This window comes from Oryzias latipes, chromosome 23 (genome assembly GCF_002234675.1).
Source record: "Oryzias latipes chromosome 23, ASM223467v1".
Taxonomy (NCBI): Eukaryota; Metazoa; Chordata; class Actinopteri; order Beloniformes; family Adrianichthyidae; genus Oryzias; species Oryzias latipes.
Genome location: NC_019881.2, coordinates 18,063,840 through 18,079,741, shown reverse-complemented (window position 1 = coordinate 18,079,741; position 15,902 = coordinate 18,063,840). Strand labels below are relative to the sequence as shown.

General features: G+C 41.5%; 1 protein-coding gene across 11 annotated transcripts in view; it reads left to right on the top strand.

Moving 5' to 3' along the window:
- Nucleotides 1–15,902, top strand: part of magi2 (membrane associated guanylate kinase, WW and PDZ domain containing 2) — a 246,075-nt gene that overhangs the window by 164,530 nt on the left and 65,643 nt on the right. For 10 of the 11 annotated variants that reach the window (XM_023952647.1, XM_023952644.1, XM_023952646.1 and 7 more), the window contains exons 4-6: nucleotides 3,410–3,625; nucleotides 6,087–6,297; nucleotides 11,000–11,079. In XM_023952647.1, the coding sequence (XP_023808415.1) occupies nucleotides 3,410–3,625; nucleotides 6,087–6,297; nucleotides 11,000–11,079 (507 nt within the window). Of the gene's footprint in view, nucleotides 1–3,409; nucleotides 3,626–5,603; nucleotides 5,842–6,086; nucleotides 6,298–10,999; nucleotides 11,080–15,902 lie in introns of those variants that run through there. The other variant, XM_023952651.1, reaches the window with a different exon arrangement.

Below are 15,902 nucleotides of genomic sequence, written 5' to 3'. Positions count from 1 at the left end.
CGGTCTTTCGTAGGCGAAGACGGATTAAATAGATATTGAATCAAATGTTACAAACTTTATAATAATTCACAATCTTCTGATTGATTAACGTCTTTAAAGTGAGCCCATCCAAAACATACCAAACAAAGAAACATTTTATTGTTTCAACAATCCGTTTTTTAGATAGACTAAGTCTCTATTTCCTTTTTCTTTTTTTTTGCATGGTCTTTTGAAGCACTTTTCAGCTCCGATTCAGTGACGGTGTGTGACATTTTACTTTTGTGCATGAAGCTGTCTTTATCCTCAGAGGTAAATCTTCAACTTGTCAGGACTCGAGGATTTCTGCCTGCGGTTCAGTGGCATTAATCCTGACAGTCCACATAATCTCTTTATAGCGACTCCTCTCCTCGTGGAGGGCCGCGTGCTGTCCAGCATCTGCAGTGTTGACGGGTTCCAGCAGGTCATCTGGACAAAATAAAACCATCTGATGTCTTTAAGTCCTTCCTTGTAGTCTTTGTAGGGTTTTTATTTCAACATTTAAGACAAATTCATCTTGATATCCCCCTGGATTTCCACACGTAACTACTGTAAAGTGCTTCATATTAGCGCAAAGCAGCTATTTTAAAGCCTGGTCACACCGCCACTAAGTACATTTTGTGCCTATTGCAAGGTTGAAAATTGGTCATAGTAAGAAAAGTCGTGGTCGTTACCTGAAATCTTTATAGATATATCACAAATAAACAATGTTAACACCACGGAAGAAGTACGAAAAAATCACACAAAGAACACGTAAATCAGCGTAGAACATGAAGCTTGCGTAATTATATGCACTGTATCTATTCAATGTTTTAGTGATTCGTCCGTCGATTACGTAATTTACGTGATATGTCCTCCAGATATGTTACGTGATATAAAAGTTGTACAAACGTCGAACAGTCACGAAAAGCCACAAATTTATGTATGCATCTAGCAGAAATCACGCGCAATTGCGTAATTTTTACGTAATAATTGCGTATAAATTATATAAAGTACGCACAAACTGCGTACTTTTGAACCAAAAATTTCGAACCAATTGCATGCATCGACCTGTTGGCCAAAATCCTTGACTGACATCTGTGCACATGGACGACAATGACGTATACCAGGGATGTATCACGAAAGACTGAAATTTCATACGTGGAAAATGCCCAAAATGTACAAATTGGCTGTGTGATACGGCCTTCAGAGTTAAGCTAAAGCTCAAATGTTATTAGGTTAAAGGAGAACCATGTGACAGATACTAGCATCTAGTGGTCAGCTTGAAAATAATGTTAAATATCTTTACTAAAAAGGTGCTGAAACTCCATTACAAAATGGCACTTAAGGACAAACTATGTTCAGACAAGCGTAAAAACTTCTATTTCGACTATATGTCTAAAAAGAACGGACAAAAGGGCAACCATTACAGTATTTTTAGGCAAAAAAACCTGCCAATGCTGCCACGTAATTATGCTTTGTAGACACTTTTGTTCTTCTTGATGTCTTTTACAGCGGCAATATGGCCGTACTTTAATGTAAAAAGGTCCTCTGGTCTGTGAGGTGACGGCGCTAATGACTGGGCTCCCATGCAGCCCAGATTTCAAGATGAAATCAATATTTCTTATGAATCTCTCCGGCTATTACTCACTGCTCCTCCTTTACCTTCCAGGAGGTCTCAGTGAACTCCACCTTTGGAAAGTTCAATCAGGTCTGAATCCCTAAACACGGAGTTATTAGGTTTTCCCAGTGACTGATGCAGACTGTCAGGAGAGGGGACTGCTGCCAGTATTCACATTGAATGATGGTAAATCCCAAAATAATCCTCGTACGACTGCAGAAGGGGCGGCTGAGTCAGTGCCAAGTCAAAAACTGCAGCTCCCAGAGGTCCTGCAGGTAGCTGGCTCGAACCAGAGGCCAAAACTGAGTGGGAGAGATGTTTGTAATTCCGTCCAAGCCCCGCAGAAACACACTGCAGTTTGCCAGGGAATTCAGAGCGTGGCCTGGTAAGTGATTGATGTGCAAAGCAGAAGATGGAATTACTTGGCAGAAACAACATAATCAACGGTAAAAAAGAATGGAAATGGCTCCACGTTGAACCGATTCTGGGTCAAGACGCTCGCAAATATTTTGCGAGGATCCTCATGAGGAGGAATATGATCGTAAGACACGACTGCATCTTGAACCTGCGGCTTGTGTGCTCACGGATTAGCGGGATTTGACACAGAGCCGCGTGAGAAAAGAGGAAAAAACACTTCACCCAGCTCGTCTTATGTGACAAACGTAATCCCTCTTCACTATATCTCCTGTAATTGTGTCTTTAATTATGGCCCACAGCAGTCCTGGACTGCAAGGACCAGACGGTTCTAGCAATTCTTGTCTCTTACTGCGCATTTTAGCAAAAACATGACATCATAACGAGTAAAACTCTTAAATAGAGGGTCAAAATCTCTTATGGGTCTTAAAAAACATTTCAAAATCAAGGAATAAAACCAAAACACACATGTCGGGATTATCTAAAGGAAGTTTTAAACTTATTATGGGATGGCCACAGGACCTACAGTTTGACTGCCATTTTGTGGCAAAATGTGAAACTTGGCAATATTTGCATTCTTGCACAATGTTGCAAAAGAAAACTTTGGTTTGAGTGATTTTCACAAAATTTCACACACGCCACCAACCAAAGTGTTGCTGACCTCTGACCTTGGAAGGAGCTGCAGTCCAAGAAAAGGTTCCTTAGCTATCTTCTACAAATTCGCTTTTCTTAGGGATTTTGATCTATCGCTTCTTAACTCCTCGAGCATCATGGGGAAATTTGGGAAAAATGTTGGTTTTAAGGTTTATAAATTTTGAATAGTGTTAGTGTGGTGAGCTCACAATAGTGGCGTTCCCTTATTGTTTGCATATGTTACGGCAATATGGTGAAAATTGAACAAAAACCTCCGTTGCTAAGGAAGTCCAAAAATGTACTTTTGCCGATTCTTCAACAACTGACAAAGACCTATTCGTCATCAAAAAATAAAATGGTTGCTATGGAGATAACACCAGCAAAAAAGTTGCCATCTTGGAAAATATGTGTTTTATTTTCTGAATTTATCCCATGCAGCTCTGACCAAGGTGGCAAGAGCAGAAAGGGAGAGAGTGAGGGTGTGTAGAAGCCAGGGAGAGGTCAAAAGGGAGGTGAGGGCAGGTAACACGCCTTAGACTTTGTGCTTCTATGCAGTTTTTGTATAGATGTGGATCATGATGTCTCATCTCTCTTGTTAAGCTTGCCCTCCATAACACGAGGTTTAGACTATTCACAGGTATTTTTCCGTCACACAAGATCAGTGCTTTCCATGCTGTAGGTTGTGCTCCAAGCGTGACGCGTTTCTGCAGAAATAAAGTTAGTAAAGCGCTTCTGTTTAACCCACAGATCATTTCTACGGCACCCCAAAGCCTCCGGCCGAGCCCAGCACTCTGCTGCTCAATGTAACAGACCAGCTGCTGCCGGGCGCCAGACCGAGCTCCGAGGGCAAGAGGAAGCGTAACAAGTCAGTGAGCAACATGGAAAAGGCCAGCATCGAGCCCCCCGAGGAGGAGGAGGAGGAAAAGCCCATTGTCAACGGCAACGGCGTTGCAGTCACCCCAGGTCAGCCTCGACAACCACCTCCACACACCCAAGCAAAGGTCAGCCGAGCTCCTTTATGACAGCCGGGTTTGAAGTCCCGCTCTGGAGGAGCTCGCCGCTTTAACTTACAGCAGCCGTATCCTTTAGCCCGGTTGCCAGGCAACAGAGACAGTAATAGACCTCTTTTCCATGGGTTTCCTGGAAATTGATTTTAATTGGTCATACAAATATCTTTCTGTAATATTTAATAGGTTGATATTTACACCCTGGATTTCTAATTCACTGGTGAACAAGTGATTAACTCTAAAATCGGCATATGATAAAAGAATGGATGTCATGGCTCTGGAGAATTTGACATCATTTGCGGGGTGTCATTATTGAAATGGAGCTGATAGCCAGGAGGCGAACACATATACTGCTGTGTAATTTACCCACGCTCCACAGGCGGCTGAGGACAAACGGGGACAGCACGTCTTTGACATTTTCCGCCGTGAGAGAGAGGCGTCTTTTAAAGAAAAAAAAGGACCAACGTATTTACACGTGAAAAGACACAATTATCTAATCCGTCCTGTTTTGTTCTGACACAGTTATATCTTATTTTTTTTGCACTTTCTGTGGCTAAAACGCTCCAGCCCTCACACACAGAGGACTCCTTTCAGCGCCTCCAATGATCACATGAATTGAGGATCATAAGAGGAGCTTTATTAGAGAGACTTTTGGGATTGGGAGTCTGAAACCACACATGGATCCTGTGACTTTTGACGCGGCTTGATGGCTGCAGGAAAGCCTTCCTGCAGCAGAAACCTTCTGAACTGAAGTCCAGGTGCTGCAGTCGTACCATGAGTTCTCCTAAAGCTGTGGAGCCAGCTACTTCGCTTGACGTTTATTGAATCGTATGCGGGTTGGTGTCGAGAGACGAAAGTTGGTGAAAGAATGAGATTTTGTTTTTTTCTATGAGAGAGTTGAAACAAGGTGAGACACTTTAAATATGGCAGTACACCTGACTTATTCTTTAAATAACTGTTTCTGTACATTTTTCTAAATATTGTTTCTATTATTCTATGAAATTGTCTAAAATAATATCAATTAACTTTGTTTACAAACAGGATTAAATTGTTCTGCATTTGCAAAAGTTTAAGAGGCTTAGCGTATTTTCCCTCAACAAAAATATCATCACAATATTTGTCAGAAATTGTTATTGTTTTACAACAATTAGATTTTTGTTGTTTTTGAGATTCAAGATGTTTCTTTGTCATCTTTTGCTACAATTGCAAATATTTTTTGAGACATTGTAATAAAAATATGAAAGTATTACAAGTGATGGTTAGATTAAAAAGTCAATGAATTAAATCAATCTTCATTTATAAAATACAAAACTGATTTATAAAAATCCATGAAGTGATTTCTTTTCAAATAGAACTTTTTATAAAGCACTTATCATACTAAAGTAACTCAAAGTGCTTTACATTATTTAAAAAGCAAAAGAAAGACCTACACAATCAAAATATATAAAACAAAATTTCTCTCCTGAAAATAATGATGATAAAATGCTAAAACCTCCTTTAAAGTAACCTTTTTCCATTCAATGGAGCAAAAAACAGCTTTCAGGTCATTTTAAATGTTAGAATTTCTAATTTTATTAATTAAAGTTTCACTTTTCCGGTGAAAACTCTAGCTTTTGTGAAACTCTTTTTTTCTAAATAAAACAAATGTTCAATTTGAATGAATTTATTCCATATTTAGCCTTAGAGTTCACTGATTTGTGAACTTGTAAATGTAAACCTAAAATTATAATCAAAAGTGACATCTAGATCACAGAATGAGTTTTCTGAAGCTGAAACAGCTCAGACAGATAAAAGTTGGGCCAATTATCATGGAAAACAGTCCATTTGGATGCAGATGTTCTCTAAACCACGCCTGAACGGAGCTCCTGGGATGTTTTTCAGCTGATTCCTGTCAGTGGGGATTGGCCTGCTCGATCATTTTCACCACTGGGGTTTCAGAGAGAAGCGGCTCTGCTGCTCTCAGCTCAGGAGGAGACGAGTGCCTGTGGATGGACAGAATGTGGGCTGACCGGTGCAGCTGAGGGAATCAATAGAGCACAGCAGGCGCTGTGATCTAAGCAGATCACTAACTCTCGCTTTCCCCTCCCATAGATTATCTTTAAATCCCCGGTTTTCATTTGTCGCCTCTCCGCTCGCCTGCACCAGCTGTCTCCTGGGAAGAGCGCACTCTCGGTAGCTCCCATCTTCCCATTTTTCTCTCTGTGACATTTTCACACCCTGTCACAGCTCAAAGTGGGGCATAACCGCCTCCTTCTTTCTCAGTATTGCCTCGTTAGTCTCTTCCCTTGCAGTCCCATCTCCGCCCTGAGACCACACTTCTTCATACTTTTCTAATCCCCCTCCTCTTCCTCCCTGACTGTCCTTTCCTCTTTGGAGTCGATCGACCCCCCGGACTCATCCGGCCGTTTTGCCCTCAGAGTCGAGCGAACATGAGGACAAGAGCACGGACGCTTCAGGGGATCTCCCCCCGCAGATCAACCCGGCCGACGGCCCAGCAGACGCTCCCAAAGAAGACGGACAGTCCCCCAAGGCGACGGCGCCCAAGCTGGAGGAGAACGACGAGCTAGGGCCCCTTCCAGACAACTGGGAGATGGCATACACCGAGAAAGGAGAGGTCTACTTCATTGAGTGAGTGTTGTCATGGCTACACCTACATCTACTTTCTTCCACAGTTTAGTATTTAGCTTTAAGAAAACGCAAGAATTAAAGTGACTTTATAAAAAAAACAACAACGTTTTTTCAGTTTTCCCTGCTGCTCCCGATGTTCACTGATTTTACAATATTTGCTTTAGTTTCTGAAAAACACAGACTGAATAAATGGATTCAGGATCGTTCTAATGAGATTCACAGATCCCAATAAAAAACCCTCAGAACTCAGTTATACCAGAAAGAGTGTTGGGGATGACCAGCTCCAGTGAAACTGTGGAGGGGAGTTTTGATTGCTGGACAATAATTGAGAGGATTCTTGTGTTCCATCACCTCATGTAACCAAAACTTCTGCTGATTTGTAAATGAATGGATGACAGTATTAGACTGAACCTAAAACCTTAGTCACAACTGCCCTTACAGATAGATACAGGCTGTCTGCGGGTGAAAAATGTGCAAACGTAGCTACTGTAAAGTGCTTCATATCCGCACAAAGCAGCCTTTCTAAAGCCCGTGTCACACTGACACTATGTACATTTAGCACATATTGCATGAAGGAAAATTGGTCTTAAATGAATATACGTAGAAAACGTGAGAAAAGTTGAGGTCTTTAAGTAAAATGTTCACAGATTTATCACGAATAAACCACATTAAAACCACAGAAAACGAATGAACCACGCAAAGAACACATAAATCTACTTGGAACATGAACCGTGGGTGATTATTGCGCGGTTTCTATGCAATTCATTAGTGATTCGTGCGTCAATTAGGTCATGTTAATGTGATATATGTGCTCCGTATACGCGATATGAAAGTCATACATAGATGGTACACACCCGAAAAGTCAGCTAGACATACGTGGAACGGTCGTGGGAAGCCACAAATTTGCGTATACAATAATCACAACTGCGTAAATTATACGTGATAATTGCGTGTAAACTACCTAAAATACGCATAAACTGCGTAACTCTAAACTGACGAAAACAGCTCAAAACCCGTTGGCCGAAACCCTTGACAGACCTCTGTGCACATTGAAGACTGGCGAATGCAAAAAACACTTATGAAATACATTTATCACACATCTATCACGAAAGACCGAAGTGTCATACATGGAAAATGTGCAAAATGTTCATAGTTGCTGTGTGACATAGACTTCAGTAAGGGTGAGGTAGATGAAACGCAGGGACGTCGAACAGATTTTTCATGTTTTCAACTCCCCAAACTCTTCGACCTGCACAGAGCCCTTTGGTGCTGTTCACGTGACAATTGGAATTAACCACAGCCTGACTGTTAGAAAGGAAGAAACTTGAAGATCAGAGCGTAGTGTGTGTGGCACTTTCACAGTCCATGCGTGCGGCATTAGCTCAGGGTTTGTGGTGTGACTTACATAAAACTCATAAATATTTTACAATACACTTACACGCAAGACAATATACGTTCCAGTTTTTATGATGTCCCTTAAGGAGGCTGGACAAGCCTCAAGGGAACAGTAAGATACCCCTGCCCTCCCCTTAAGATGCAGCCGCTCCTCTCTAGGACCCTCCACGGGCCCGGACACCCCAAAAACCCAAAGCTCCTGTCACCATGTGACTACGGCTTTCAGAGCATGTGCTGAGGTCACCATTCCTCTTCCTAAGCTGTCGGAGGCAAAAAAAAATGTCATGACATGAATTATACAAAAAAAAAGACTTCGTAGCCCCAAATTAGTTTTGCAATTTCATTTACGGAGGATCTGAAACTGTGCCAAAGGTCCAGGAGATGAGGAGATGCCAAGATGTTCATTTTTTTCACTTTAGTGATTCGTTTACCTTGAAGCCGGGAAGCTTTAAGAGGGACTTTACAAAGTGAGAAAGGGCTGCAAAGGAGAGACTCTGATGATGATTAAAAACTATAGAGACTGTTGGACAAAGAAAGAGGAGCAAACTGTAGTTTTTATGTTATAAATAGTTCTAGATGAAGGTAAAAAAAGGATTAAAGGACAGGAGAAATTAAAGCAGAAAAAAGATGCAAACAGAAAAGAGTTGAAAGGGACTTAAAATGATTTGAAGTTCATTTCTTTTGGCTCAGCGGCTGACAAGCTCCTTCATTTATCACACAGGTTTTGCCACATTTGCATTTTTAGGCCGTTGGAAGCCGACTTGAGTCGTGCTGCAGGTGAAGCGTCTCCAGTACTTTGAGAGGATTGTTCACGAAGGTTTTTTTTAACTTTCAATGGATTCATATGCAGTAAAAGTACTAAAATGTCTTTGTTGGTGATGTGGGAGTTCATCACACAGTTGATTCCCTCTCGCGGAGATCTTGTTGTTTTGTGCAGTGTAGAGCAATTCAAAGACGCTCCGTGGGCTCTGCTGCCGACTAGCGGTCGGAGGTTGAAGTGGAAAAGTCAGACACTGAAGGACGCTCAGAAATAGTTAAATAAATATCGTCATTTTAAATCGATACAATTAGTGGTTGTAAACAGTCTATAGCTATGTTCACACTGCAGAGCTTAATGCTCAATTCCGATTTTTAGAAAAGATTCAATTTTTTTTGCAAGGGCGTTCACATTTCCAATTAAATGCAAACTTTTGTGATCTCCTTTGTGAACGTGAAATGACCCAGAAGAGTACTCAACGGTGAACGACGTCACTCGTTGTTTGTGGAAGTAGCTAACGTTAACAATGGATGTCAAGAACGCTGGGCTTATCCCCCAAAATGCGGTCCAGCTCTCCGTAAAATGGACAGGTGATACGTTGACGGCCACTTTGTTCGTTCCAGTCTTTAACCTCCTTGTATTTGGCTCGGAAGCTTTTTATTTTTCGCTGGCACTGGAGCAGGATGGTCTGTACCCATTATCGGCCATTTCGCTGGAAATTTTTTCAAAAACCGCCCGGTTGCGATAAGTGCCCTGAAGTTTGACCTAAACAGAGCTGTCACCCCAAATATGAATCCAATCTGTGACCTCGCTTCCCTTCCACTGACTGGTCTCAGCAGCATCGTCCGCCATGGTTGATGTTTATGTTCTTGGTGAAGTTCAACGCAGAAGTATGACATTTGTAGCGTATCAATGACGTACGGGTCGGATACATGTGGCCTGACCGTTCAGATGGAGGCATTTGAAAAGATAGGATCTGTGTCGTTCAGACTGTCATGAAAAGATCCGACACAGGTCGCATAGGGGCAAAAAAAAATCGGAATTGGGTCGTTTCAGCCTGCAGTTTTAACGTAGTCTAAGTGAGTCAAAAAAGTGTTGAATTTTTACTGATGTGGTAACACAGTGGTGTCTCCCTCAACTCAACTTTATTTATAAAGCACTTTAAACAGAACAAGGTTCACCAAAGTGCTGAACAATACAAAAATTAATAAAAGCACATGAAAATATAAAGCATAAAACACATAAAATAGCTCCGGATTCCAACTCAGTTAAAAGCCAAAGTGAAAAAATATGTTTTAAGAGCAGATTTAAAAATACTGAGTGAGTCTATCTGTCTGAGGTACAGGGGCAATTCGTTCCAGTTTTTTGGTCCGAAGACTGAGAAGGCTCGGTCACCTCTCAGTTTTCTCCTGGTCTTCAAGACGACAAGCAGTGTCTGATTTGTTGACCTAAGGGAGCGGGGGGGAGTGTACACCTGAATCAGGTCAGACAGATATTTTGGGGCGAGTCCATGGAGACTTTTAAAAACAAATAGGAGAATTTTAAAATCAATGCGTAAGCGAACTGGGAGCCAATGAAGAGATGCTAAAATGGGAGTGATATGTTCTTGTTTCCGTGTACAGTTAGAAGACGGGCAGCTGCATTTTGGACTAACTGCAAACGAGCAAGTAATTTCTGGGAAAGCCCAACATAGAGAGCATTACAGTAGTCCAAACGTGTTGAAATAAAAGCATGGATTAAAATCTCAAAGTCATGGCGAGAGAGGAGAAGTTTAACCTTGGCCAGTTGTCTCAGGTGAAAAAAACTGGATTTCACCACTGAGTTTATATGAGCATTAAAAGTTAATGCTCATATAAACATTCTCCTCCCTGAGAGAATGTGACTCCGTGGTTAAACGAGCAACTAAACATGCATTTGCTCAAACACACAGCAACACATTGGTAGTCTTGTGTTCCCTCCAAGTTTTGTCCTCAAGGCTGTGCTCCTTCTTCCTCGGGCAAAACAAAGTATACAAAAGGAGGAGGATGTAAATAAATAAATAAATAAATAAATAAATAAAAAAGGCCTTCCTGCTCCACCTCACTCCGAAACCCTGCACCTCCTTTCTGTTCTGTACTCGGGAAGGGGCAGCCATTGTGGCCCCAGAGCTTCAGCCAGACCTTGCAGATGCATTTCCTTGGAACATCATCATACCAGATTTAGATCTGTGCCTGAGGTTCTGGAACAATCCGCCGAGCTCACACAGATGTTCCTCCCCATCACTCCCTCAGTCACCGTCTCCAGTCTCTATCTGCTCCCTATTCTGTCTGCTAATGAGACAGTACGCAAATTAAAAGTATCGATTGCCTTTTTGTTCGCCTGAAGCCTTTTTCATCTCCCTTGTCACCTTTTTAGAGCCGGCCACTCAGGGGAGTCTTGTCTTTCCACTCCGGAACGACTCAGTAGCCGAATAAAGAATCCACCAACCTCCTCCTCTCTTCTTTAGCCAAGTCTTCCTCTCTCGACGTATTCAGCTCTCCGTCTCACATTCTCTCTGCCTTTTCCTCACAGCCATAACACTAAAACAACATCGTGGCTGGACCCGAGGCTAGCCAAGAAGGCGAAACCGCCTGAGGAATGCAAAGAAGACGGTGAGTGCGACATCTTTCAGCATCTGTGCTCATTTCTTTATTTGGGGTCAATTCTTGTCACATAATTCCCTCTAACGTGGAAAAAGATCTGTGAGTGGTTTTTCGATTTTCTTGTAGTTTTGATGCATAGTTCGTGTGTGGCAGCACGGGTTGCTGTGAATTTTAATCCATGTGGCTCATGTGCGCAAAGAGAGCAGAGATTACAAATACTTCTTTCTTCTCAGCTGAGAGAAATCTGAAGGGTCCTTAGACCGCCCACACCCTCCAACAAAACAGGGGAAGGATGAGCGCTGCAGAGAGCGTTAACACACAAACCCAATGAATTAGTATTTATCTTCTTTACCGTTTTCTACTTCTTGCTTAGACTTGTGTCATTCATGAATCTGTGATTGGTCTGAAAAGATGTATCAAGAGGGGAAAGGGCTGAAGGAAGAAATTTACATAAATATTGTGTGATTTGATGAAAATTGGAGGCAATTCCTTCTTGTTTGTTCTGAAATTGAGGTGAAATAGCAGCTTCCAGCCTGTTGCTTTTTACTCAAAGACCCACTCTGATCAAAATCACATTTTTAACATGTCCTTGTTCTGTTTTTTTTTTTAAGACGGAGGACAAATATGACGAAAATTAAACTCGAAATTCCTATTTCTGAGTATGTCTTTATTCAAATTGCAGTGAATAAGTTTGCAGTTTAAAAAAGATCAAATAAACTGGGCGGGCCAAAAGCTCCCTGCTCTGCTCCATTCTAATGCATCCACTTGTAGACGACATTTTCTTTTTTTTCCTCGGCCGTCTGGCTCCAGTATTGCTGGCCTTTCTTTGTTTGCACCAATAATGTTGGGTTGAGGATATGAGGGGCTGTGAAGCTTGCATGAGAGCACGAAAACAGAAAGCTGTCAGTTATGGGTGACAGGAAGGAGGGTAGGCCTTCTCCGTGCCAACGGTCCCACTCACAACTCAGAGGGGAATTTGTGATAAACTACTGCTGCTCTGCAGAAACTATGTCCTAGAAAACTACAGACTTTTTATTTCGGGCTAAAAACAGCAAAATAATAATTAAAAGACACCTACCTTACAGTAGGTCCAAAGTTGATCGGATTGAGACTTTATAGGAATTTCTTGTCATTTTCTTGGAAAATAATATTCTATTACTTCAGAATTCAAGAATATGTATATGTTTTTAATTTTAAGATTTTGTATTTGCATAACCAAAGAAAACTGGTTTCAAAATGGGAATAAAATTTAAAATTTAAAATCAATTGTCCGTCTTGAACTTGAGGAATCTTTTGATTTTCCTGTAACGATGTCTAAGAGTTGCTGCGTTGCCATGCCAACAGGGGTTTGAGCTTTGCAAAGCTGCCATCATGCCTCCTGCTCCGATGGGTGCATTCAGGGACGGGAGGGAGAAAATGAGGTCGCAAAATGCTTGAACCTGGTGTGCTAACAGTGACTCAGCAGAAATATTCTAAATGCTTCATTCTTTGCTTTGTTGACACAAAGCTGCAAGTGGGATCATCTGTGGAAGTTTTGAACTGTTTTCATCTGCTGCTGTCAGTGGCGGTTCTACCCTGAATTCCCCCCCGGGCGAGACCCTCCCCAGGCGCCCCCCCCCCCCCCCCCCATAGTCACAACAGAACTTTGTTTGTCTTTGTCAACTGACATGTTATATTGTCATTGAAATTAAGAAGTGGATACAAAAGATGTCAGAATTCTGAACAGCATTATAATAGTTATCAGAACACAAAAAATAAAAGACCATAAGCATGGCAAAAATACAGTTAGCTAAGAAATATTAAATCAATATTAAATAAATAATATAAAATAAATATTTTAAAAACATTTATGAATTGGAAATTTAAATTGTCATGTTCTATATCGATCTCTACTTCAGAGAAGAAAAATTAGCTCATGTTTTCCGTCTTCAATCCTTTGATTGGAAAATTTTCAGTTATGACCTGTTGAATTATGTTTTGTCCCCATAGATTTGCAGTAAATGGTAAATATTCATTTTTAAAACTACCTACAGATTTATAGAAATTCTATTGGCTAAAAATATAATCCCACATTTGTAAAACAAATAAAAAATAAACTTCATATGCAGGCTCAAAATTAACCCCTAAATCCCCAGTTAAATGTCAAAAAAACATTGGGAAAACGTTTAGGCTGCCACAAACGATTATTAAATTTAAGACCAATCTCAAATTATTTGCCCCATTAGCATCTTATGGCAGCAGCAGCATGCTGTGTAACCATCACAGCTTTTTTAACATTATGAGCTAGTATACAACAGCAAAACCCAACAAAACCTTTGTGTTACAGCAGAGCAGACAGACACATGAATCATAACTAATGTTACAAGTTAAGGCAGAGCAAATTTTTAAGAATAAAATCTAAAAAAAAAAAAAAAAATGACGCTATTTGCAACATTTGGGCCTACTTCAGTGTTGGTCATCGACCAAAATAAAGTTTTCATCGGCAACGTTGTTGTAGGGCAGGTAGCATTAGAATTTAGAAAAGACATGCATCAAGCTGTGAGGACTTACCCTTTTCTTTATCTCTTTTCTCCTCTTCTTCTTTTCTTTTCTTTCTAAATTGGGCACCAGATGGCTTTGACCTTTTTTTCTCCATATTTTAGATGTTTTTGGCGTTTGTTTGGCATAAATGTCCTCACGTCACGAAGAAGACATCAAGTCCGTCGACTGAACCAACTGTCACCTTAGTGACAGCATTGTTTTGTGTTGCCATTTTTTCATTTGGGCATTTAACACAAAATTAACCCAAAAAAAGCAGAATATATTTTCTATACCTTTATTAAAGTGTAGGTTATAGAATGTCACCTTATGACTGACTTATAAAAAGGTTTAATGAAGTAGATTCAAACCCCCGCCCTTGTCCCCACCTAGCCACTTAATTTGGAAGCGTCCCACAATTGAACTGATTCCCCGCAGCCCCCCCCCCCCCCCCCTTTCTTCACACATTTCCAGCAGGAGCGCGTGCAGCTACAGCCAGGGGCGCTGATTCGCTACATGACGGCGCAGTCGCAGTTTTTACTTTTATTTTTTTCATCAAGCCCGCGACCGTCGCCTCCCCTGAAAGATGAGCCCGCCAGGTTTTGCGCATGCGCAAACGCGGTGGTGCTCCGTGCTCCCCCCGCGCCCCCTCCCTTCTTCTTCACACACATTTGTGTCTACTTCTCAAAGACAGGAGAGCGCACAGCTGCGGGGCGAGGGCGGCGGCGCGGCCAGGTTCAGGCTGTTACAAACTCACAAACTGTGACATAAGTAAACCAATAGTGGTGCATATAATATTTTACAAGGGCTGAGCCGCCGGTGCCGCCCCCCTTCAGTTTTCCGCCCCAGGCCACCGCCCGGACGGCCCGTGCCTAGAACCGCTACTGGCTGCTGTGTAAAGCATCATGATTCAAGAACGTCATATGATTCTTCGAGTGCACTACAAAACGGGCACCACTGGAACCTGATTAGTTTGGTGATTTTAAAACCATTTTTGTCAAAGTTTATTCAATGAAAAATGTGATAAAAGTGCAAATCAGGCTACATAATCGGTTAAAAGCCCCTGCAGCTGGACGGTGCTGCTGCAGGAGCCCATGGTTCTCATTTATCCTGCATGCTTTATGTATGTAGCTTACATTGAATGTGTGGGAGGGGGTGATGGCGGCACTCACTGCTCTTTGAAAAAAGGATGAAATGTGATATAAAAATCTAAAAGTTCATTATTGTATTGATTTCTTTCTTTTTTTTTAAAAAGGCAAAGAACTGACTGGAAAGGTTCACGCAAAAAACATAATCATTTGAGGCTCGTGAATGCTGGGAAAAGAGGGCAGCGGTTTAGATTATATCTGAGGTCTTTGTGTGAAGTTTTCATTTCCCATCATGCCTGCAACATTTCTCAGCTTTTACTAGTTAGATTTGATGATTTTAGGTTAACATAGTGTTATTTTTTTAAATAGATGGAGCTGAAGAAAAGAACCGGTTAAATTCATTTAAAAAAAACTATTGAAAGGAAAAAAAGCAGTGACTGAAAGTATGTGCGTCTCCTTCCACATATTAACTAACGCGATCGTCACTCATTTAAAGAAAGATCTCTTGTCCTTTTTGCTCCTTTCTTCCTCGCACCATAATCGGAGAAAGATCTCTTTTATGATGAAATGTCACAGCAACACAGACAGACACCAGCCAGGAGTTACTTAAAATGCTATTACTCTTTCATCTCTTTCCATTATCATTTCTGTCTGTTCTCCTTCACAAAAGGAGACGTCTGATGTTTGGCAGGATTGCTATTGATCCAGTTGAGCTTCTCACAGGGTTAGTTAGTCCCAGCTTGATGAGTATTAATGATAATAATAATAATGGATTGGATTTATTATGCGCTTTTCCAGACGCTCAAAGCACTTACATTGAGTATGCATTAGCCATTCCCTCCTCATTCATACTTGGTAATGGTTAGCTACTGATGAAGCCACAGCTGCCCTGGGGTAGACAGAGAGAGGCGTGGCCGGCAGTACCTCTGACCATCACCAGGACACTCATGCACATCCACACACCAGTGGAGCCACGCTGAGTGTGAGGCCAAGGAGTCCATTGTGGATCCAGAAGGCTCCTGTAGGTCCTTCAAGATGCTAATGTTTGTGTTTTGAATGAAATCGGATGAAATGCCTGCCAATAATAAATAATAGAAACCACAGCTTTGGTGGGTGAGATTTTACAGACAGTTTCAGCAGCTGTAAAAGTTTTTTCTGTTGACGAACAGCGTTGGAAGTTATGCGATTTTCAGTAGCTCGCAGGCTGAGCAAGCAGGCAGAAGGAGG